The sequence below is a fragment of the Pollachius pollachius genome (assembly GCF_949987615.1).
Source record: "Pollachius pollachius genome assembly, chromosome: 5".
Taxonomy (NCBI): domain Eukaryota; kingdom Metazoa; phylum Chordata; class Actinopteri; order Gadiformes; family Gadidae; genus Pollachius; species Pollachius pollachius.
In genome coordinates this window covers 18,748,995-18,771,525 of record NC_136938.1, presented here as the reverse complement: position 1 = coordinate 18,771,525, position 22,531 = coordinate 18,748,995, and the positions used below count along the sequence as shown (strand labels likewise).

General features: G+C 41.2%; 1 protein-coding gene across 4 annotated transcripts; it reads right to left on the bottom strand.

The window, feature by feature from the left end:
- Nucleotides 1–1,174: 1,174 nt before the first annotated feature.
- On the bottom strand, nt 1,175–22,395 carry nfat5b (nuclear factor of activated T cells 5b). 4 transcript variants are annotated; one of them, XM_079736603.1, is made up of 14 exons: nt 22,149–22,395; nt 13,686–13,814; nt 9,376–10,027; nt 8,581–8,770; nt 7,963–8,153; nt 7,129–7,301; nt 5,563–5,697; nt 5,266–5,318; nt 4,571–4,703; nt 4,280–4,354; nt 4,079–4,176; nt 1,872–3,639; nt 1,490–1,738; nt 1,175–1,348 (listed from the first exon to the last, which is right to left on the bottom strand). In XM_079736603.1, the coding sequence occupies exons 1-13, from the start codon at nt 22,219–22,221 to the stop codon at nt 1,497–1,499; spliced, it is 3,912 nt and encodes a 1,303-aa protein (XP_079592729.1). In that variant the 5' UTR covers nt 22,222–22,395; the 3' UTR covers nt 1,175–1,348; nt 1,490–1,496. The 4 variants fall into 4 exon arrangements, with proteins under 4 accessions (XP_079592729.1, XP_079592730.1, XP_079592731.1 ...); XM_079736604.1 differs by having other exon boundaries at nt 13,686–13,787; XM_079736605.1 differs by lacking the exon at nt 22,149–22,395 and adding an exon at nt 17,129–17,261.
- Nucleotides 22,396–22,531: the final 136 nt, after the last annotated feature.

Below are 22,531 nucleotides of genomic sequence, written 5' to 3'. Positions count from 1 at the left end.
CAATCTTAATTAAATTTATCGAAACAAATCCAGTATTATATTGCTAAAAAATAGAATACTATTCCAATTTTATGCGTTCCTGACGCAGTATCACGCAACACAAACACATATTTGACAATGTGATATATCTTTGATATTTCACTATTAACGTACAATAACCACACGTACAGTATCCTTTAAATACATCTATTTTTTTTTTGTTTAAACTTTTCGCTATAAATTGACTAAGATTACATGACATTGTCACCTCTGATATATGTTAATTTAGATCATTTCTAAAAAGGCTTTCCCATGAAAAATATTTATATATATTTAATTATATAGGCTATATATATTAAAAAATATTTATATAATATTTCAATATTGGGGTTGGAATGATAGTTATAGTAGTAGTAATAGTTGGATTAAAATTTCTCGCTGTAAAACTGTACTTTGGCTTAAATCAAATTAATTATTTTAATAACTATGAGAACGATCATCAAAGCAGTTGATGCTTATACAGTGAGAGAAATGCATTCAGTAGAAAAATAGATCTGTAAAAAGGTGTATTTCAAATCTATGTATTTTACGTACACTATTTTTTCCTTTCTACAGCAACTATTTACTGAAATAGACATTTTCTCCAAAATAGTGATCCATCCCGGTTATTTTCCTCTGTAATACTTTCTCTATTCAGGTCATATTTAGCTAAATCTGTAAGGGCTGGTTGTCTGAAAAAAATAAAGCTACAATTGTAGCTTCAATTTCAGCCGCTAGAGGCTGCTAATGGAAAAAAACGTAACTAGTGCAGGTTTAGGTAAAAATAATAGCTTTGTTTCCTACTAATACAAATGTTTCCCAAAACCTACATTTTCAAATGCAGAATAAATGCAGTCAAATGTAAATAAAATACAGTAATAATAGAGTCACTACCATTGCAAAGAGCACCATGATGTGCTTATTATGCCTACTACGTTTACATATTTTCACCTCAGTTTTGTAATCGTCAATGCAAATGTAGATTCATGTATTATAAACACAATCTTCTCAACGGTAATAAAAGTATTTTGGATATGTGTAGATGCTAGAACGTGTTAGCAGGTATCGGTGTCCTGATTGCAGCACGGAGGAACTGTGAATGTTAGATATTTGGGATTTATTTATTTTTTTTTCAATATTTGAAGAATGGAGACTGAAAAAAAAGAAAGGCGCAGCCTAGCAACAGAGCTGGGTCTAGTGTCACACATAGCCTATGGCGCCCTTTGCTGCTCACAAGTACGATTATGAGGATCCTCCTTCGAAAGAACGCTCCAACAAATACAAATGCTCATCATCCAGTTCAGGTTTCACAGCTTTTACCTCACAGAACCTAAGGAAGAAAGAGAAGATGGAATCATCTTGGTGAGGAAAACAATTCTTCTTATACACCATACAAAGTGACAGCACAATGGTTTAAGCAAAACTAAGAAAAATAATGTGAGCCACCTATTTGTTGAAAGTATGAACTAACCTGTGTGTTAGTAGGAGCGTGTTAAGTTGTTCCCTGGCTCCTGCTGCAAGCTGATCAACAGATCCTCCATTTTCTCCATGTTCTGCGAGGAGGCCATGGTATTCTGGATCGTCCCAGATTCTGACAAAGACTGAATGAAAAGGGACTGGAAATGTGCCTCGGTCTCCCTCTGGTTCTGGCCAGACTGACTGATGGCTATGATGTGATCCGACAGGGAGGTCCCGGGGGCATTCATCATCTGGTTGCACTCTGTATGGGACAGACACGGGAGAAAGATTGGATCAGTGTAGCACACGGACATCTTCTCAATTCATTCCAATCTCATCATCATGTCTCTATCGTGAAAGAGGGATCTCTTCCACGTTTCTTGTTCGCTTTTTACCATTTTCCATTCCGAAGAGGAAAAGGCCGGGGGGCTGCTGAGGGTGACTGGGCTGACCCCGGCCCCCGCTGCCCACCGCCGTCTGGAACAGGGAGCCTTGCTGCTTCACGGGGGGGGACGAGCTGGTGGCCTGGAGGCCTGCGGCACCGCTCTGGGAGGAGAAGATGGTGGCTGGAGGAAGCTCCTGAGCAGCCATGCCCCCTTGTAAGGAGGCCATGTTGGACTGTGGGATGAAGATGGAGACGGGCGGCTGTTGGGCGCTCTCAGAGCTGCCACCCAGCTGCATGGGCTGCTGCTGCTGCTGCTGCTGCTGCGGGAATAGGACCTGCTGGCGCTGCTGGCTTGGGTTTCCCAGGGCCATTGGCTCTGAGCGGTCCTGCTGGCCGACCGGCACCATGCTGGCCTGAGAGAAGAGCAGCGCGGGGTTCTGAGGTTGCTGGGTAGAGAGGCTGCTGCTGCTTAAGGGAGGCATCGGGCCCTGGCTGCTGAACAGGAGGCTGGAGGGCTGGTCCTGGCTGGACAGGTTGGGGTTGGTGTGGAACAGCAGCCCGGCCTGCTGCTGCTGGCCCGGGGAGAGGGTGCTCGCGACTGGATGCGGGGGTATATTCTGGAAGGTCTGTTGGGGAGATTGCGTCTGGGGCTGGGCTGCCTGCTGCTGTTCCATAGGGGTTCCCCGCTGAATGGGGGCGAGCTGGGTCTGAGCCTGGAACACGGGCTGGGGCTCTGGGACCGAGGTCTGCAACACGCTGAGGAAAGCCATCTGCTGCTGCTGGGGCTGTGATGGTAAGGACGTCTGGGGCAGGAAGGAGGTCGCGGGCTGCTGCTGTTGCTGCTCCGGAGCCAGACTGCTGCCGCTCAGCGCAGTCAGGTTATTCGGGAAGAGCGTCGCCTGCAGTTGTTCCTGCGTGCAAGAGCCTTTCTGAGCGTGAAACACAGCACCCGGTGGATCGCGGGCCTCGGCCATGGAGCTTTGTCTGTGGAACAGCGGCGGGGAAGGGAGCGAGGGGGTCTGCTGCAGGAAGTTGGTTTGAAGAGGGAGGAGCTGCTCACTTGTCTGCTGCTGCTGCTGCTGAGCCTGCTGGAACAGGGATCCACGGTTTGGGACAGACCCCTGCGGGGAGCCCTGCTGTTCAGCGCTGTCCCCCCTCGAGGTGCCATGAAACATGGTACACTCCATGGGGATTTGTGACTGATACAGTTGCTGCAGTTGTTGTTGTTGCTGCTGCTGCTGTTGCTGCTGCTGCTGCTGTTGTTGAATATGTTGTTTTTGGATCTGCTGCTGCTGTTGAATATGTTGTTTTTGGATTTGTTGTTGTTGTTGTTGTTGCTGCTGAATGTGTTGTTGACACTGCTGCTGTTCGGCCATCGCGTTGTCAGACTGCAGCGGGAGCCTGTAGAACCCGGTGGCCTGAAGCTGCCTCACAGCCTGTTCGATCTCCTCCAGGGGCAAGAGGGGCAGTCGGTGCTGCTGTTGGGAAGCCGGTTCCCTACGCAGTCGGCCCACCGGCCCGGGGCTGGGGCAGCGCCTCTCCCTGGGCTCCATGCGGAAAGGCTGGGGCGCCCCCGGCGCCTGGAGCAGAGACTCCGCGGGCACAGCGAAGCTGCTGGCGTTGGAGAGGTCTTGGCCCTGCAGGACAGCCGCCGCAGGCGCCACATTGTCCCCGTCTCCGGCCACGGTCTGAGGCAGGACGGGGAACACCTTGTTGGTGAGGCGGCAGGGCGGGATATCTGCGTTCTGCCTGGCTTGACACATCATGTCAGTGGGCGGCTGGAAAACAACAAGACGGCATGTTTAGAAGGGCCCTTATTTCAAGAGTTCAAGAAACAAAGTCATTCTTAGTCCACAGTCAAGTGATGGGGATATACGTTGCTCAATATGTTATATCCTTATCCTAGCTGTCTCTGATGTTTATGGGGAATGGGTTAACCTAAGGTAACATACGTAATGCACCGACAGCGATATATATTTTTCACTTTCTTATGACAAATGTACTTGTTGTAAGTCGCTTTGGATAAAGGCACCTATTAAAAGCCCCAAATGTAAATATACATGTTACACATGTATATAAAACAGTTCTTTTCATTTGATCACTTTTTTTCAATATTGTGTAGCATTGCACACAATGAAATCGACATTATTTCACAACCAATTGAAGGTAACAGTTTTCACATAACGATAGTATGATAGTCCCAAACAAATGCACCACCTTAAACACTCTGGTATGAGGGAGGTTGCTCGACACATCCATCGGTGTGATGTCTTCTCTCTTCACATGGGGCAGCATCAAAGTACTAGGATCTAAAGCTGCGATGCAATATACAATGTAAGTAAGTAGGGAATACAAAATAGAAATACAATTATTTTACTTATACTTGACACTGACACTGATTTGGATGCATTTAATCACCTTCAACTTTTCCTTCATAGGGGCAAGGCTTCACTGGAGAGGAGCGCTCATTTTTGACGGAAACATCCTTTTTGGCTACAAAAACATGATTAAATAAGTGATAAAATCCTGGTTGTATTTTCATTAATTATACTATATATATATATATATATATATATATATTGAGAGAGAGAGAGAGAGAGAGAGAGATTTATTAAATGTTTTGCTATAGATGCAGATATGTTTCCAAATAACATCCTTAAAGAGGAGTTTTAGAAGACTGTAACAGGTGAAGGGGTGAACCCAACCTACCAGGGTCTGGGGTGTAGGTGAACGGCTGCACGTCGTTGGATCGTCCAGCGTTAGTCAGCACATAGATGCCCACGCACACTGAGGAGGACGTGTCCTGGTTCTGGTATGGAGGAACTTTCACTATCAAGTGATTCTGGCAGGAGTTATATCATATGTGTAGAACAAAGCCGAAGAAAAAAACACAAATAGTCAGATTAGAAGGTGCTTATTCCCACGGGGGTACCGGTAATATCTTTCATGCAAAAGCAACATCTACAACTAATTACAATTCAGAGAAATAAGTTAATTACAGATTTTGAAAAACACTTCATATAGAAAACAAAAATAAATTACTCACTTTAAGTAATAATATATAATAAAATATAATTCTATATTCAAAACATATCTATCATTTATATAATCCCAAAAACACAACTCCTTTTTTTCTTCACAACTTTGCATGATTTTGCTACCAGTCATTTAGCCCAGAGCATTTAGCTTAGATTCAGATGGATTGTTGAAACTGAGTTCAGCCTCTAAGGCTCTGCATAATTAGGTCAGAACACAATGAACCCACTGAAACCTTGGTACCAGTAGCCATTTAAGATGATTACATCTAAGCTTGTTTACAATGCTGAACTGGCTACTGCTTTCCAATATTCTCAGGGTAAGGAGATGAATTGTCTGGGACCTGAAACAATGCGTGGCTTATTTACCTGGTGAAAAAGCTCCATGTCAATTTCAGCCTCCTCCTTCCAGGAGTTCTCATCTGAAACGGAAAGAGTGTAAATGTATTATTCTGATTGCTGTTATTATTATGTTACACACGAATATAAATATATAGAAAGAGAGAGAGAGAGAGAGAGAGAGAGAGAGATAGAGAGAGAGACACACACACAGACAGACAGACAGACAGACAGACAGACAGACAGACAGACAGAGAAACACAACAGACAAAGACAGAGACAGACAACAGGCAATACTACAATAATAATAAAACATCAGATTCTTACCGGATATATTTTCTTGAAAAATGACTTTGGTGTCCTTAAGAAAGTTCTTGCCGATGATGAAGACCTCCTCCCCTCCCCTCACTGAACAGCTGTGGAGTGACTTCTTCAGGATCTCAGGCAGCCCTGCAGGTTGGGCTGCGGACAGGACACCAGGACATACGGTTAACCTATGGCTTCTCTAGGACCACACAGTTACGTGTACCATGTAGCTGGAAATGCTAAATAGGCATTGTGTTAGTAACATGCATGTCAAGACAAGGCAGTGCAGAGAACAAGTGCCGTTGCAGTATACAATTAGAGAATGCCTCAGAGGACCATACTTTCTGTGTTATCAGATCACATAACCGTCTCCTGGCTCCACTAAAACATATGTTACAAATATCGTTAGATAAAATGAATGTTGTGCGGATTCTGCCGAAAAGCGGTTAGCATGAACGTGCCTGTCAACAAGGTAAACTATAGCAGTAGCACATGGGTCTTCGTGTCAAGACGTTGCTGTGTAAACTCAGTGTATGCGTCATTCACAAACGTCCTGATATGACATGCATTGATTCCAAAAGACAAAAGTGATATAGGCCTCTGTTTACATAAGTTGCAAGAGCGTGCTCATGGTAAAACAAAGTCATTTTGAATTATATTGATAACAGATGTTTAAGTGGAGCCGGGGGCTATGGTGGTTTAATCACCAAGACCGGTATTGTCCTTTAAGAATCTATGGCCCTTTTCTGAGAAATATTGGAAACACAGGTAACTCATTTTATATAGAGCTTTAGAAGCGTAGTATTTCCACATTCTCTTTGAGCTTGTTCAAATGTTGTTGTTAGCAACAAGCCCCGGCCCCTCCTTCTCCAACCGCTGTCTCACATTTAATGGGTTTCCTACAGGACACTGTTGCTTTACAACACACACACACACGCACACACACGCACACACACGCACGCACACAAACACGCACACACACGCACACACACACACACGCACACACACACACACACATACACACACACAAACATTTAGACATTTCCAAATGTATATCTTGTTGAAAGATATTTCCTTAAATAAAAAAAATAAAAAAAGCATGTTGGCTGTCTGTAAACAATGGACGTCAATGCACCTTTGTTTATTTCTTTCTTTCCTTTCTTTTTATTCGACACACAGCTTTTCCATATCCACACACAAAAAAGAAACTCTCTTCTGGCCAACAGCAGTCTTTCCTGTTTAGTTTTTTTCTTTTAAAGAGACCACACCCTAAACCCTTGAGAGCCAACTACTCAAATTGTCTCCGACATCAAAAGACAATGTCATCCCGTCCCGAGGCTAAGTCAAACATAAGACGTTTCACCGCACGTTTCAAAAGGGCAATTGGTTAATCATTCAAAATATTAACTGATTCAAGTAGTTTACAGCTCAACTATCTCTGGTGCACTTTTTAAATGGCTTTAACCCCTTGGGTGTCATTGTGGTAACGCCATCCGGTCAAGTTGACACAACCAACCAACAATAGATCAGTCTGATGTGTTGAACTATTTAAACACAGGAGAAGAAAAAAAAACTGGAGTGACTCACTGCAAAGGATGGGGGACGAGGGGGTCTGTAAGGTGAGGAGCGACCCATCCGGACCCGGGATGTTGACCCGGAACACCAGCCGAGCCCGGGTGCTCTTCTTCTTGGATCCGGCGACACCGATGCGGGCCTCGACGTCAGCGTTGCGGAGCTTCAGGATGCCCACGCAGTCCACCCTGCAGGAAACAATCGCCAACGTCAGCCGGACATGCGCACGTATTTACGCAGTGGATTTGGTACGGAAATGCATAAATATATCGAAATAAATAAATGTTTTTATTTAAAAAAAGGATGTTTTACAAAAGGTCTACTTTATTTTAGGGGACTTTTATTTCATCATGCCATGTTCATTTATTTCAGGGGACTTTCATTTCATAATGCTGTGGTGAAGGCATTATTCACCACAACCGTCAGGTTCGGGAATACGGTGCCTTTTCTGGGCAGTGACGCGCTAGAGGGGAGGTTGTGCTGTGCGTCTTGTTGTGATTTTTTCGTTTGTGTGTATAAGACACAGTAAAACATCTTCAGCTAACATTTATTTATTTATTGAATGCCACATTTATTTCACAATGCCACATTACCATCTGATGATTTCAAATATGGGGGGGGCGTGGTTATCTCAGACCAAAGCATCCGCGATGTTTCAGGTTGGTAGACAACACAGAGGTAAGCGTGCATATCGCCACCAAACTGCATTCCATAAATGCAGACGTGACAATTCAAAGAAAGAGTAATGGCTGAACACTAATCGCTGTTGACGAGGGTTCAGGATCCTTTTCATACAAACGAAGGGAACCATCCACCGTTGTCATGTTAACATTGAGGAAAGGTACATACGCTATTGTCATGCAGGTGCTTGGATCGAGAGGAACCTCAATCACGGTGGTGCCCTCAATGTCCAGCTCCTTGCAAGCTGTGGTGTTGCGTCCAGTGACTCTGCAGGCCTGGTAGAAGCCATGGGGTCTCACCCGCCCAGTGTCATTAGCCACAAATACTTGCAGCAGTACTGGCTCGTTCACGCCCTCCAGCTGTGCCAGAGAATAAAAAGAGAATGTGGCAGCTATAACCCACCATGTATGCTTTTCAGAGACGTTTTAAATGCTTCTCATTTCATTTCAGTAAAAGTTTGCACAAGAATGTATATAATGTCCTTAAACAAAGGGCACATTGAAACCTGGACTAAGTTAGTTTCCCCATTAGCAACGTCTAGTATCTGATGTAGTAGCTACAGTTATTGCTATATTTTTTCATGTTATAGTTATCAAAATAAAAACAATCAGGAGAGCAATTATCTTAATCAGAGAAAGTTATACTTTTAGTTTAAAAAAATAACATCATTTATCTATCCATATACAAATAATTTGCTAACCCTAGTTTCACAGCAGTGAGTAAAAATAAGCTGTAATAACAATCCCATCGAGGAGGAGGGACTATTTGAAGGAGTCCCATGCTAACCTTTACGGTGGGGAAGCCTTGCTGGGTGCGGTCTTTGACCGACCCCCTGCTGCCCTCGGTCAAGTAGCGGGCCCGGTGTTGTGTCTCAGGCTGCACAATAATCTTCAGCTCCTTCCCCTCCCTCTTCGATGGGTACTGCATCGACAAAATCCTGCCCTTCTGGATAGTCGTTGACGGTCCATCTGTAGCACTGCGAGAGACACAGAGGAAAGAACAGTTATCTACAGTTGTATGACTTGGGTAAGGGTAATTTATTAGACAACTTTTTCTTCCCTGTTAGAATAGTGGATATAGTCATACTAGCCAATGTCTTATTATGCATCTTATGTGTAACTTATGTCACACGTTTTGAATCTGTGACACAGAAGTGTATTACGAGGCCCTGAATAGCCACATAATATGCACTATGTCTTTATGTAGCTGGTGACACAATTCTGCTGTTCAAATTGTGACTATGTCATAAGGCAAGTCAAAGACGCCCATTAAGTGACAAGGTCCCAGAAGAGCAGGCCCTTAAATATATATTCTTTGGTAGAGCTTTTTCAAATGATTTGCTGACATCAATGCCGACTTGTAACAGTCAATACAGCAGAGTGCACTCTATTAGTACTTAATCAGCCTTCTATAAACCTTATAGGTTTACTTTAGCTTTGCGTCGTGATTCACCAAAGCTTACATCCTGTGCCTTAACTTCCTGCCACTCCCTAACCTCCGATCCAACCACTTCTCTGACTGGGTATTACACTATTACACAACCGTATAACAGAGAATCATGTATTATGATGGTGACTATACCTTCCTATGGGGCAAGGCTTGCTGTCGGAGCCTAGCTGTGAGAGGACAAAGTGTGGGCCTTTAGCGCTGTCTGCGTCAAACATATCCTTACTGCCACTGTCCAGGGAAAGGTTTTTAGGCCCAGGCCGCTGGCGAGGGGTGCGTTTCCGGGACTTCCGGGGCACCTCTGTGTTGTCGTTGTACGAGCTAGAACTGAGGTTGCTGAAATTTGAAACAGAGTCCTCCGTCCAGATGCTGTTGCTTTGCTCCGAGTCGAGGGTAGCCTCGTTCTGCAAGGACATACAGCTGTTGTCAAACAGGTCCTCAGGCGGCGGGGGGATGATTAGCACAGTGCGGCGCTTGGAAGGGGTCATCTGATGTTGCTGCTCCTGTGAGGAGCTTCCTCTCCCTCCTCCTCCTCCTCCTCCTCCTCCTTGCTCAGAGCCAGCTCTGCAGTTCCCAGCACTCCCACTGTTACCATTCCCAGCCTCGGCACCCAGGACATCTGGGGGCCCCGCTCTAGAGTCTTCTGGCTCAGCGGTGCTGCTGTTGAGGCCTGCAGCCTTGTCAGGGGCCAGGGTGCCGGTGAAATGCATGGTGGAGCTGGAAGTGTCAGGAAAAGCACTGCAGGGGGCCCCTCCCAAGCTCATAGAGGAGGAGACGGTGGAAGCATCTACAGAGCAAACAATGACAGCGTTAATAAAGGCCCCTCTGTCAGCATCGGCTAGCAGTCCCATTTAAAGCAGCAAAATGTGTCAATGATTGCTTACTTTTTTTTAAAATATAAATTTCTTTGTTTACCCAATTATTTTCTGGGGTTTTGTTTTACTGCATCGTGTGTGTGTGTGTGTCTGTGTGTGTGTGTGTGTGTGTGTGTGTGTGTGTGTGTGTGTGTGTGTGTGTGTGTGTGTGTGTGAGTGTGTGTGTCTGTATGTATGTATGTGTTGCTTGCATGACGCATTGTGAAGCCAGGAAAGAGTTGTTCTAAAAGTCCAAAATAAAATTAGACAACAGGAATTTTCCAGCTGTGAGTGAGTGATGGTAGATAAAGGAATTACATTGCAAAATGACGATGAAAAGCCAAATCATGTCAGGAATCATCTTTTGATTTTGCCTTTGGTTGATTTGATCTACTGATTACAGAATTGCCTATAAGTAAGACAATGTTATCCAAGAAAGCTCAGCGTTATGTGTATGTGTGTAAGATGATGCATGCCAATTGGATCATTTTTGCTGTACAGGTTTTGTCGGGACTGAACGTAGCCACAGAGACAAAATAAACAAGCTTCTGACCTATGAAGCAGAGAACTGCAGACCATTTTATATGCAGACACTCCCTGCTTCAGAGGGAACTACCTGGAATAAAAATGAGACAGCGAATGAACAATAAAAGCTGAACATGAAGTACTTCATTTTTATTTTGTATGTGTTCTGTTTCTTTTAGCATGCTGACACATTATTTTATAAATGATCCTGTTAGTTGTCATTCAGTTTTCAAATGGCATGACAGGTCTGAGGTTTAGTATCAGGCACTGGAATGTTAAGACTGCTGATGACTGCATATCCTGTGTGATGTAGCTGAATTTATGCAGGCCAGGTGACACAGCAAGCTGCAGACTAAACGAGTGATTACATGATGAAATAGCCAGAGATGTCTTTGCTCACATGCAAATTAACCAAGAAGTGGATAGTACAATGAAAAAGGGTGTTAAAAAAGTTTGAAGAAAGAAATACAAGTTAAATTTAAGTTAACAATCCAATCAATGGTATCTGTGAATATGGCAACTTTGAAATGTATCATATTTCAGTGAAACCATATTTTGCATTGCATGGATACACAACTGCTCCAAATACATAATGTTCATTTGTTTGACTTTGAAGACGTGAAGTTCCTGCTGAAGTCTTTCAATATTATATTAATATATTAATATTAATATTTTTATTATTTTCCATTTGATATATCTATTACAATTGTTGGCATCATTTCAATAAGCAGAGAGGGAGGGGACATCTTTCTGGTTGGTTAGTTTCATAATCTTCTCTATGCTCTCTTCTACTTTTTACTGCACACTCTAAGAACATATTGTTCCATATCAAGGGAAAACATTGATGTCAAAGCCGCTTCTAAGAGCTTATATTCCATATTATATTCAATATATTCCAACATATTCCATTGCAATATGATAGATCTAATGGTTGTGGTAGAAACCTAACAATGGCAAATTAATAGCACGGTGGGTAGCACAAATAGGAAATCCAGCTATGATGATCAAATAACTTGGCCAAAACTAACTGTCAGTACAAACGTTGTATTAAACAACAGTTGTAAGTAAGCAATCAAAGTAATTTAGAATCCGGGTTGGAGTCCGAGAGAAAGGACCAAGTTCCTATAGGTCGAGTTGGAGTCCCGACGTGGGTACCAGAGACACTGTTGATCTGATCTAAAATACATTGCACTTTATAAAATGCTGATCTATTTTACTCATTTTTTGCATATGTTTTCTTTTACTTATCTTTTATTTTATTGTATGACAATGTTTATATGTGAAACAATATGAGTCTGCCTTGTGTATGAAAAGTGCTATATATATAAGTTGCCTTGCCTTGCCTTGCCTAATTTGATTCGACACGAGGCATACCATGAGTGCTGATATGGAGAATAACAGCACAGAGACTTTTAACTACACATGCATCATTCCACTATACAGGGTTTTGTTTGTTATAACCGCTAATTACATTTTTGATCAGAAGCTGTGAAATCATCGGAATTGCACATGCCTCCAAAGCAACTGTCAAAAGACTCTGATTTCCCTGGTTGCACAATAATTTATACAGATAAATGTACATGATAAAAAAGTAGCTGGTCTGCAGTAACATATATACCATCACAAAGTAGAAAATTATTGTGCAGGAAAATGTTTATGTGTTGCTTGGCAACATTCCAGTTCTAGTCCAGTTGAGGAACTATTTGTGTTGGCAGAGCCGAATAAAAGGTAAAATAGACGAACAAATGATAATCAGTTGTTGTGTATTCCTGATAACTAATACATGGCGCTTGTAGAACTGTTGTATAAATACAAGATCACATGAAAGGGATTGCGGTTATCTTAAACAGCCCTCCCTCTCGTGTGATATTGCTTAAATAACAGAGCTCACAGCAACCAGTTGCTGAAACTTACAGGTTGTAATTAGTGGGAAGGTAGGACTTGACTGTTGAATTAAACCGTTTTTACTTTAATTTTGTTGAAACAATTACTCTTCCAAGTGAAACCGGAAGTATCCGCTGCCTTCATCTCAAAACAACCGATATGTCCCTCATGGATATGTACCAGGGCACGGTTAGTAGTCTAAGATAGTGAAGATAAGTTGGTTTGATTCAAGAGTTGGTCCTTGAATTGCCATCCCCCTTTTTTAATCAGCAACCTCACTTCTAGATGCAACTAAATCCTACACACTTCACATTTAAATAAAGTATGCCAATTAGGGGTTATGTGGAGAAATTGCAAACCTTACAAGAATTGTCCAACATTGCACAATACTTTGCAAGAATTGCAAATACAACGTAACTTCTGAACTAAAGCTATGTGAGTCTGTGATAGAGTCAGCCCTGTTCATGTGAGTGAAATTGCTAGCTTTATAACTGGTTTTAAATCTTGATTGGATATGGAATCCAAAACTCATGGAGTGCGTTGATTCTAACAGGATCCTATCTTTCAGTTTCTACACACACCTTTAGTAGTGCTAGTGAGGACAATGATTTAAATCTACATTCATGCACAAAGATGTTTGTTTCTGTTTTTGCTTTTATAACATGAAAAAAATAACTAAAATGAACCATTGACATTTTTTTTTGTTTTCTTTTCTTTGAACCCAACACAAATAGCCACACACCGGTTAAAAACAATACCTCAAGATGTCTATTTGACCTGCCAGCAGAACTATAGTGTCAACAAACAAGCTTGAGGTGAGAGCATGGAGGCTCAATGCTTTGGTGTGCCAAAGAAAACAGTAGGTGAACCAACCTGAAAGCCCTTTGAGAAAGCCCTATAGGTGAAGCCTCTTGTACTAAACCACCAACAACCCATTCTAATTGTTAACATGTACTTCAAGCAAGCCATTTATTGGGCTGTTTATTTTAGCTTGAAGGAGATTCACTTTGGGTAATGGTTTTCTTTATTCTAGATTTGTTTATTGTTTTTCCACTGTGTACAAAAAGACACAACTCATGACCATGCTCAAGACCACATTGTCCGGGGGCCACACCAGCACGTTTGACTGTGGAAAAACCGTCCCTGGAGGTGTGGGAGAGTACAATAGGTAGGGGAGCTCACCCGGTCCGAGGGCCGCTGGAGCTGGCGCTGGCCCGGTGTCTCCACCACTTGTCTGGCTCATGGCTGCTTCGCTCTGCTGCTTGGAGAAGGGTAACTGAAGCTCTGTTGGAAGCAGATCATAAACTGATTCTGTGAAGAGAATATGTTGTGGGTTGTCAGCGGCAGAAAGAAAAGATACAAAATTCATACATACTACTACTATGTACCGGAAATAGGTTTCTAGCACCAACATATGAAATGCCTACCTATTATATTACCAGAATATAATAGAAACTCCTATTTTCCATTACAGGAAATTTTGATGCTAAAGTTGCCTAAGTTGTTTTGTGTAGGCTTGTGTGTCCATTTTTGTTCCTCCAATCCTCAAGCCTTGATCTAGATCAGGGGTCGGCAACCCTAGGCACGCGTGCCGCCACTGGCACGGGGAAACATAATCATTGGCACACTTAAAATATATATATATATTATTTTTTTAATTATTATTATTATTAAAAAAATTCACAGCACAATGCGGCAGCATAATCATTACTACCGATTTTTTTTTGCACTTTATTCAGTTTTGGGCATTTCCTCCCAGTGCAAATATGTTTAAATTAGTTACAGAAAGCAGTGTTCTGAAATGGGATCAATTAATAGTTTTTAAACCTATGTTGTGAGTAATAGAGAAGAAACTATTTAAAATATTGTTGCAAGTGGCCTGTATGCATCGCCTTCACATGGTTTTGCAAAGCTGTACATGTCTTAAAGATATTGATGTGGATGGTTCCAACATTCTCATATATTCTTGTTTTTTACATTTCTCTCAGTGCAAATATGTTTTTGAATGTTTCTGAAAATGGTGTTTTAAGATGGGACATATGTAATTATAATTTGTAACCCCATGTTGCAAATATAACAACCAAAAAAACATTTAAAATGTTGATGCATGATTGTGGACTATATGGAAATACTACAATTCCAGGTTGCCTGGAAATGTTTTTGGTGGCTGTGTCATAATTCTGCTTAATTTTTAATATATTGTTGCTTAAGGCACACTCATTAACGAGAAATGTCAAACTGGCACTGCATGTTGAAAAGGTTGCTGACCCCTGATCTAGATTGATCTAAAAATATATCTTGCTCATTATTCTCTATCTGTATCCCCTTGAATAGGTGTTGCAAGTGGAAATTAAACTTATAAACAGTAGATGTGCTATGAGGTATCTCTGGTGGATAGCTACACATATTTGCAGTACCTGTGAAATATCAGAAACCTTAAAGCAGAGAAAGAAGCAAAGCCTCCTGGTCAACAAACGTCTTAAACTCTGCATAATACAACACAAATAAGCACACTCACACAGAGGAATAGATTTCTCAAACAATTTTGACAAATTTTGACCCCCTTCCCCCCCCAAAGCGCGAGAACACTTGAACTAGCAGCCCTATTCATGCTCTGAATTATAAAAACAATTCTATAGCTTTACAGCAGCCATGACAGTTGCCAGGGTAGTTGGAGGAAAGCCCTCCAACTATCCTCTACCAACTGCCAGCTTTAATTACTTGCAGCTGAGTCCCAGGGGTTGGTGTGTGTATCAGATACTCACACCCCCCGGTCACCATTGTTTCCACTGGCTGCGTACAATATACAAACCTGGGACACACTGAAACCAGCAGTGTAATTCCGGCGAAAATTGAACCCAGGGTCTTTGTTTTGGCATGAAATCCCATCAAGTAAGCCCTCCAGATACCTTTTTCATTGAAAATCGAGTGTTAGAGTTTGCCCGGCGCAATGTTTGGCGTCCATGTTATTGGCTTGGGGCATTGAGTTTCGCTTCCAAATTGGCATTTTTTAACCACTAATATTGTTAAAAATAGCACCAAACCTCTGCAGTAGCATGACTAGGGTCCCTACACATAAAACGAAGCACCAACAACTTAGTTTGCAAACCCAGAGTTTATTTAAAAAGACAGTTTAACAGTTTAACTTAAAGTATTACCGGTAGGTCCGTGTTTACAGGAAGTCCACACAAGTCGATTGCCGAATACGGACTTTCATATGTAGGTTACAGTTACAAAATATTTGTTCGACCAATCAAGCATGGCACGTTGTTGACAGAAGACGCACTGCACGCGTGATTAGCGCATAGAGTGACAGCTCCAGCACCGGAGAAGACAACCCATCTACAGCTTGAAGTCAAGAGAGAGAGATGGTTTGTGTTTGTAATTTCCCCGGCTGCCAAAAACAATTGAAAAGTTACACCCCAGAAACTTTCCATAGACTGCCATCGCGGTACAATGACCGATCTCTGGTAGACCAGTGGCTTATTGTTTTGAATATGGACATATAGACGACAATCGAGATGCTGATGCCAAAGGATCACCGTGTCTGCAGTGCTTATTTCGATAAGGACGACTTCATCAATCCTTAAAGAGCTGCTGGCCCCAAAGAACCCAAAGAAAGTGTCATTGAAGAAGAATGCTATTCCACGAGTGCAGCAAGTGGCTACGGATAGACTTGAGGTAAAGTGGTTTGCTTATTTGTCATGTCTTTATGTGTAGGGACCATAGTCATGCTACTGCAGAGGTTTGGTGCTATTTTTAGCAATATTAGTGGTTCAAAAATGCCGATTTGGAAGCAAAACTCAATGCCCCAAGCCAATAACATGGACGCCAAACATTGCGCTGGGCAAACTCTAATATTTGATTTTCAATGAAAAAGGTATCTGGAGGGCTTAGTTGATGGGTTTTCATGCCAAAACAATGACCCTGGGTTCAATTTACGCCGGAATTACACTTTAAGTCCTAAAGCCCCACAGCCACCCAGAGTTGGGCAGAGCAGGAACACTGGTTCCCAGCAGAGTTGGTTCAATCTGAATTGGGTTCGCTTATCTTGCATTCATGCACCCACGCACGCACACACACACACATACACACACACACACACTGTCTATCTATCTCGCACACACATACAAACATTAACAGTCACACTCACACACTCTCTCACACACACACACACACACACAAACTCTCACTCACTCACATACACAGTTATACACACTATGATCTCAGTGTTAATTTGTTGGCTGTTTGCTAAGATCTGTGGACAATCTTCCAATAGCCACTGCAGACTCAGGCACACATATCCCGTACAAAAAGCTTATACTCTGACACTTTCCCCCTTCATCTGCCCGTTTAACAGTGCTCTTATTGGGAGGCCTTATTGACTGACTGCACATGCAAGAACATGTGCAGTGGCTGAAAAGTTCTTCCAGTAAACAACGTGCCCACCGCACCGACAGAAAATATGTACTTAGCTCTTAGAGCAGAATTCGAATCACTGGTAGGCCTGTTTAAAGTGTTTCCACAGCCCCAGAATGTATTCAAGAAAAATAAAGTTGTATTCTAACGCGTGGCTGTATTTGTTCCACTCACACGGAATTGAAAAACAAAAGTGTTTCACTTACACATTGAAAGATGTCTGGAAATCAAAAATGTGGTTTTCTGAGGCATTCTTATTCAAAACATAACGAGCAGGCTAAAACAACAAACAAAGAGTAATGTAAGCTCTGTTGAAAAATCCAAGATATGTTAAGAGCCTCTTTATACCCTAAACCATGCCTTTGAATACGTTTATACAGTAAGCAGGGGGACTAAAGGTGAAAAAGAAAACATGCACCAAGTGAAAGGCAGGACTTACGCTCCCATTCATTTCTCTCACATTCCTGCTGCTTGCTCTTACTAGCCCTGGCACCTGGGGCGTGGCATTTATTATTTTGTGGGCCAGGGTGACTGGTAACTTCCCTTCTGTCTCCCACCTCCTCTTTGTCTTCCTCGCTTTGTTTACGACAAGGACATTTTCTGGGGGCCATACTATATGGTCTACAGGTTAGCTGTATTTTGGAGTAGCCAGTCAAGCATGAATTGTGTAAAAGGTGAGCAGGGTTGAGAAAGTGAACCGTATGGGCACTTGGTTGAGCACATTAAAAGGAAACTTGTGGCAGGGAAGAAGTGTGTTTAAAAAGGGCAGCACACCCTCTGCAACAACGCTGATATGTTAACAGCCAGGCACACGCCAGAGCTGCCACTGACCCCATGGCAACGGCCCACACCAGGAGAAACAGCTCCCCTCATTGGAGTGTGTGTGTCTGTGTGTGCTTGTGTGTGTGTGTGTGTGTGTGTGTGTGTGTGTGTGTGTGTGTGTCTGTGTGTATGCATGCATTATCAGGATGTTTCATCAATTAGCAAAACATCCTGGAAAAACTTTGCAAAGGTATTTTGCAACTTACAAAATGTTGATCACGTAATATTAGCTTAATCCGAGTGGTTATAGTAGTTATTCTTCTGTTCTGTTGTTTTTCTGTTGAAAGAGGTGGAGGAAGTGGTTGCAGAACATGACTAGGATCTTTATTTGCAATGATTAGGTTGATTTGTAATTATACAAACATGTTTTGTTTCTGGATGGCATTCTGTACATTAAAATATTATTTAGATCTAAAGAAGTGCCATGCCATTTAGCTCCTTTTTGGAAGAAAAAGGGGAAGGGCAATTCGAGTGCCAACTCTTAACTCATTTTTTCGACCAAATCAAGTGAGCACAAGAAGCTAGTCATCGTTCTCTTCAGTGCACTCAGTTGGCTTGAATGCCAACAGTGTAAAAATATCGCATGCCTAATCTCACCGTACACTCATATAGCATATTTACCGAACGAAAGAAAAAACAAGACTTTAATTGTCCAGTGGCACGGTCAGGTAAACACTTGATGCTTGATTCAATGGAAAGGAAGAAACAAATAAAGAGTGCTTTCTCAGTTCCTAAGATGAATGCTATTAAGAAATGGCTTCTGCTCGAGTTTTATGACGGGGTATAGGAGTTGCAGCCCTCTGTGTTTCTGAGGAATTGTTCAAGAGGTTAGTAGTAGTTAGTACAACATTGGATTTCCCCGAACAGAACATTTTAGTTTCACATTGATAAGTAAAATAAGCAAATTAGTCAGTTCCCGAGATTCCTGGGCAAATGAAGTCAAATAGTGTACATAGATCTGATGTTTGCTTTGCTTACATCATTCTTTCACTTGTTCACAGACTCACCTATTTCAGTGAACTGTTTCCAATCATATACATACGTATATCAGATACAATTTCCTGCATGCAAAATGGGTATCTTTTTGAGGGAATAACATGTACTTATTTTAAAAAACCAATTCTTACTATTACAGTGGGAATAATATTTTACAGACACTAGTACCCTCTCTGTGTACCAATGCAGACCGTTCTCGCAAGTTTGCAGGTATAGAGTATGGGGTATTGTCTGAGGAAACATCACAGACACTACTTCCCAGACTGCATGACATCATCACCAATGTAATATGTAAATGCTTGGATCATTACACTCTACATCATACTCAGATATATCCTATTATACCGATAAGAATGAAGAGCCAGCTTATGATAAACATCAACAAACAGGATGCAGGGACGGATAGGACAGGGTTAGTGACGGTCGCGTCAGACATAAAATATGTTTAAAGAAGAAATTGAGAAAGCTGTCTAGGACAGAATGGTGACTGAATTTCCTTTGTACCATATACAATATCCAAGGTATGAAAGATGTGACTCTGTAAAAAGAAGCCCCTTTGAGCAAGAGATAGTTGTGAAAGGATCAGCTCACTGGAAACAAGATTCAATTGAAATAAGTAACACTTGAAGTGGAACCAACTGTAAGTTATCCTGAAAGCCGAAACGCTTCTTCTCACAAGCCAATTGAAATACTTCAATAATGAAAGCCTTACTGACACGCTCTGAGTTTATTGGGTGTTTCAGGGTATTGCACATCCAGTACTAGCCAATAAGAAGCGAGAGATATGCTGTCCGATCGCTATCGTTATCATAGTTATTGATATGTGCTAACAAGGTATATTTTGGAAATTAGTTAACTCTTTCAATTCGCAAAAACATGTAGTATAATTATTGGCCGATGCATAAATATTTGAGACAGATTAAGTCTAGTCTTGAGAATATACTGAGTTTTAGGTTGACAATTAGGTTCTGGGTCTCGTTTTTTCTAAAGGATGTGTATTAATGATACCAATGGACTTTCGAATAAATGTTTTACTTTGGTAAATAACATAAGTAAAGCAAAGAAAACATATAAGATATTCCATATTAGATCTGGCTAGAGGAAGTGCGATTGAGAAGAATAGGGAAATCAAGACACATTATACCAGGCCTTTTTTATATCTTCCTTTTTTGGTTGAAGTGAACCACAACCCAAAATACTGGTTGTGTTTACCTGTGCTTTACAGAGAGAATTTCAACCCAAAACAGGATTATTTTACTACGCAAGCAAAACGCTTACCAGGAGAGTTCTACTATTGCAACTTTTGGAATGTGACTACTTAATAATAACAGCTAAACAAAATAATAACAAAATGTGAACTTGGCTTGTAAGCTTTTAGCTAACCAGATAATATTTTAAACATTAGCCAAAGATATCTAGAAAATATTGTTCATACTATTCATACAATATACCATTATTGAATAACAATATAAATAAAATGCCACATCTCAATAAAAAGTCACTTAACTTAAAACTTAAAAGATTTTAACCCATAAACAACACTTCCCATGCATAAAGCAAACAAAAGCTATTATGCCCCATCTGTGGTTGTTTGAGATTCAAACAGTTATCTTAGCTAGAATCTCTCTAAATTAAAAACACACTTAGAAAGGATTTCCTTCGGGCACATTCAACTGGTATCATTACCAAATTCCGGTTGATTTGTTTTTGTTTTTAAACAATGAAACCAAAACTATTGGATTAGTGCTCCCTAGAAAAAAAAGGGCATGTGTGCGCTCTTCAGTCTTTCATCATCTGAAATCTACAAGCTTTTAGGGCAATCGACTATTTTTAAGCAAAGGTCTCTTTGTTTGTTTAACATAGCAAAGTCAATATTAATGGAGTGCTATGTAAGCCCAGGTTAACACACAGAGTGGCCACATGGTTAATGATTGGCATGGCTTTGGTGTCAATATAAGAGGGGGGGGGGGGGGCCTTCAAGCCTTGAAGTCCAACGAAGAGCCATTTCATCCTAGATGCCAAGATTAAACTAAGACATGTCTTCAGATAACCTGACACTCTATTCAACACAAAATGGCATTCTACTTACTCAACATTTATGAAAGAAAATTGCCATCAGATCCCTTACCTTATTTAAACGTGTGTTATTTAATTTACAGAATGACTTTTCTAACAAAAGTCAGCCTAGTGTTTTGAAATACAATACAGGCCCAATGGCAATACTTCCTTCAAACAATCCCTTTTCCTTTATTTACACCTTGTATTATTTTCAAGATGAAATATCATAGTTCTGTTTTTTTACCCAAAGGGTCCACAGTATAGTCAATAACTGTATCAATGTACTGAACCAAATGACGCCTATAACTACCGCACTCTGTCTTTTTAAAAGTTTTGTTAGAAAAGAAAAATTCTCATGCCACAAGTAACCATCAGATATCCATAATCAGATTGTGATACAGATCAACAAATATATCTTGAAAAAGTACTAATGATAAAAGCCCTCTCAGAGAGTAAGTAGGTAAGCCCATGCTTCATATTCCCAACATAATATTCAAAAGAAAACCTGTCAAATTGTTCTTGCATTCAATACTATCCAAAGTCAAACACATTTAAATAATTCTCTAGAACCACTGCTCTAAAGTGAAATGCCACTTCTTTCTAACCCTAACTACATATTTGCCAATGCTCACATCCAGCTTGAGATGTTTATTCATAATTCTCTTCAGTATGCAGTACGTATTAATGAAAAAAAACAAATAATCCTATATTGTTGTGCACAATATCAACCCTTGAAATTATAATTAGTAATATAAACTAGAATAACAGGTGACCACAGATACTCTGTGAATACCTAATGACATGATTATTGTATACATTTGCTGGGCCAAGTTTATAATGGCAAATCAGAATACACCCATAGACCAATAATAGCTATTCAGGTAGCATTCTTTTTTCTTCAATGTGTCATTCAATGAAAATTTGTAATACAATTTGTATTCTTCAATTCCCGTCAGTGTGGCTACTCATAACCGGATGCCGGAATGACTTTTTTGGGCAGAGACCCACGTCACATATTTATCTATTTCTCTGCAGTATTCCCTTTCAACTTGAGGGTAAACTTGAGGGGGTCCATTCAATGGTGATGTAGGAAAAGAATGTAACTGTATGCACAATCTTCCAAGACTAATCATTTCAATGTAAATCGATGACAAAATAACTGGACAAATTCGAGGATTAAGGGCATTAAGTGTGCCATAAAACTTCGGATCAATTTTATGAACTAGAAACTTCGCTTAACATCAACAGAGACGAGGCTATAGAAATAAATCACATGAAGGATTTGATACCAAAGAACTAAATGACAGAAACATAAGGAAAACAATCGTAGAATACAAGCAAGTGTGTTACCTTTAGAATACAAAGATCTGGGTGAATTCAGGTCGAGGTCTCCGCTGAAGAGTGATATAAAGTCAGAGGGCATCGCAGTGCCTCTGGATTCGAGAAATTGGATACGCTCTAACACGAAGCGTGACGTTTTCCGTGAGAACTGTTTCCTCGATAAAATACAAAAAAAAGTTTGCTACAAACTTAACGTAAGTCATATGTATGAAATCACCTAGGTTATAGTTGGCCGGCCCCAGACTGTCGTCCACGGCCGTTGGTCAGTTTCATTGTGAATGTTTATGATCTGAAGGGCTGAGGGACTCATGTTGTGGGTGACGCCCACATGATGACGTAGGACTCAAGTCCGAATTGTGCGCATGCTTTCATTAGTCATAACGTTTTTAAGT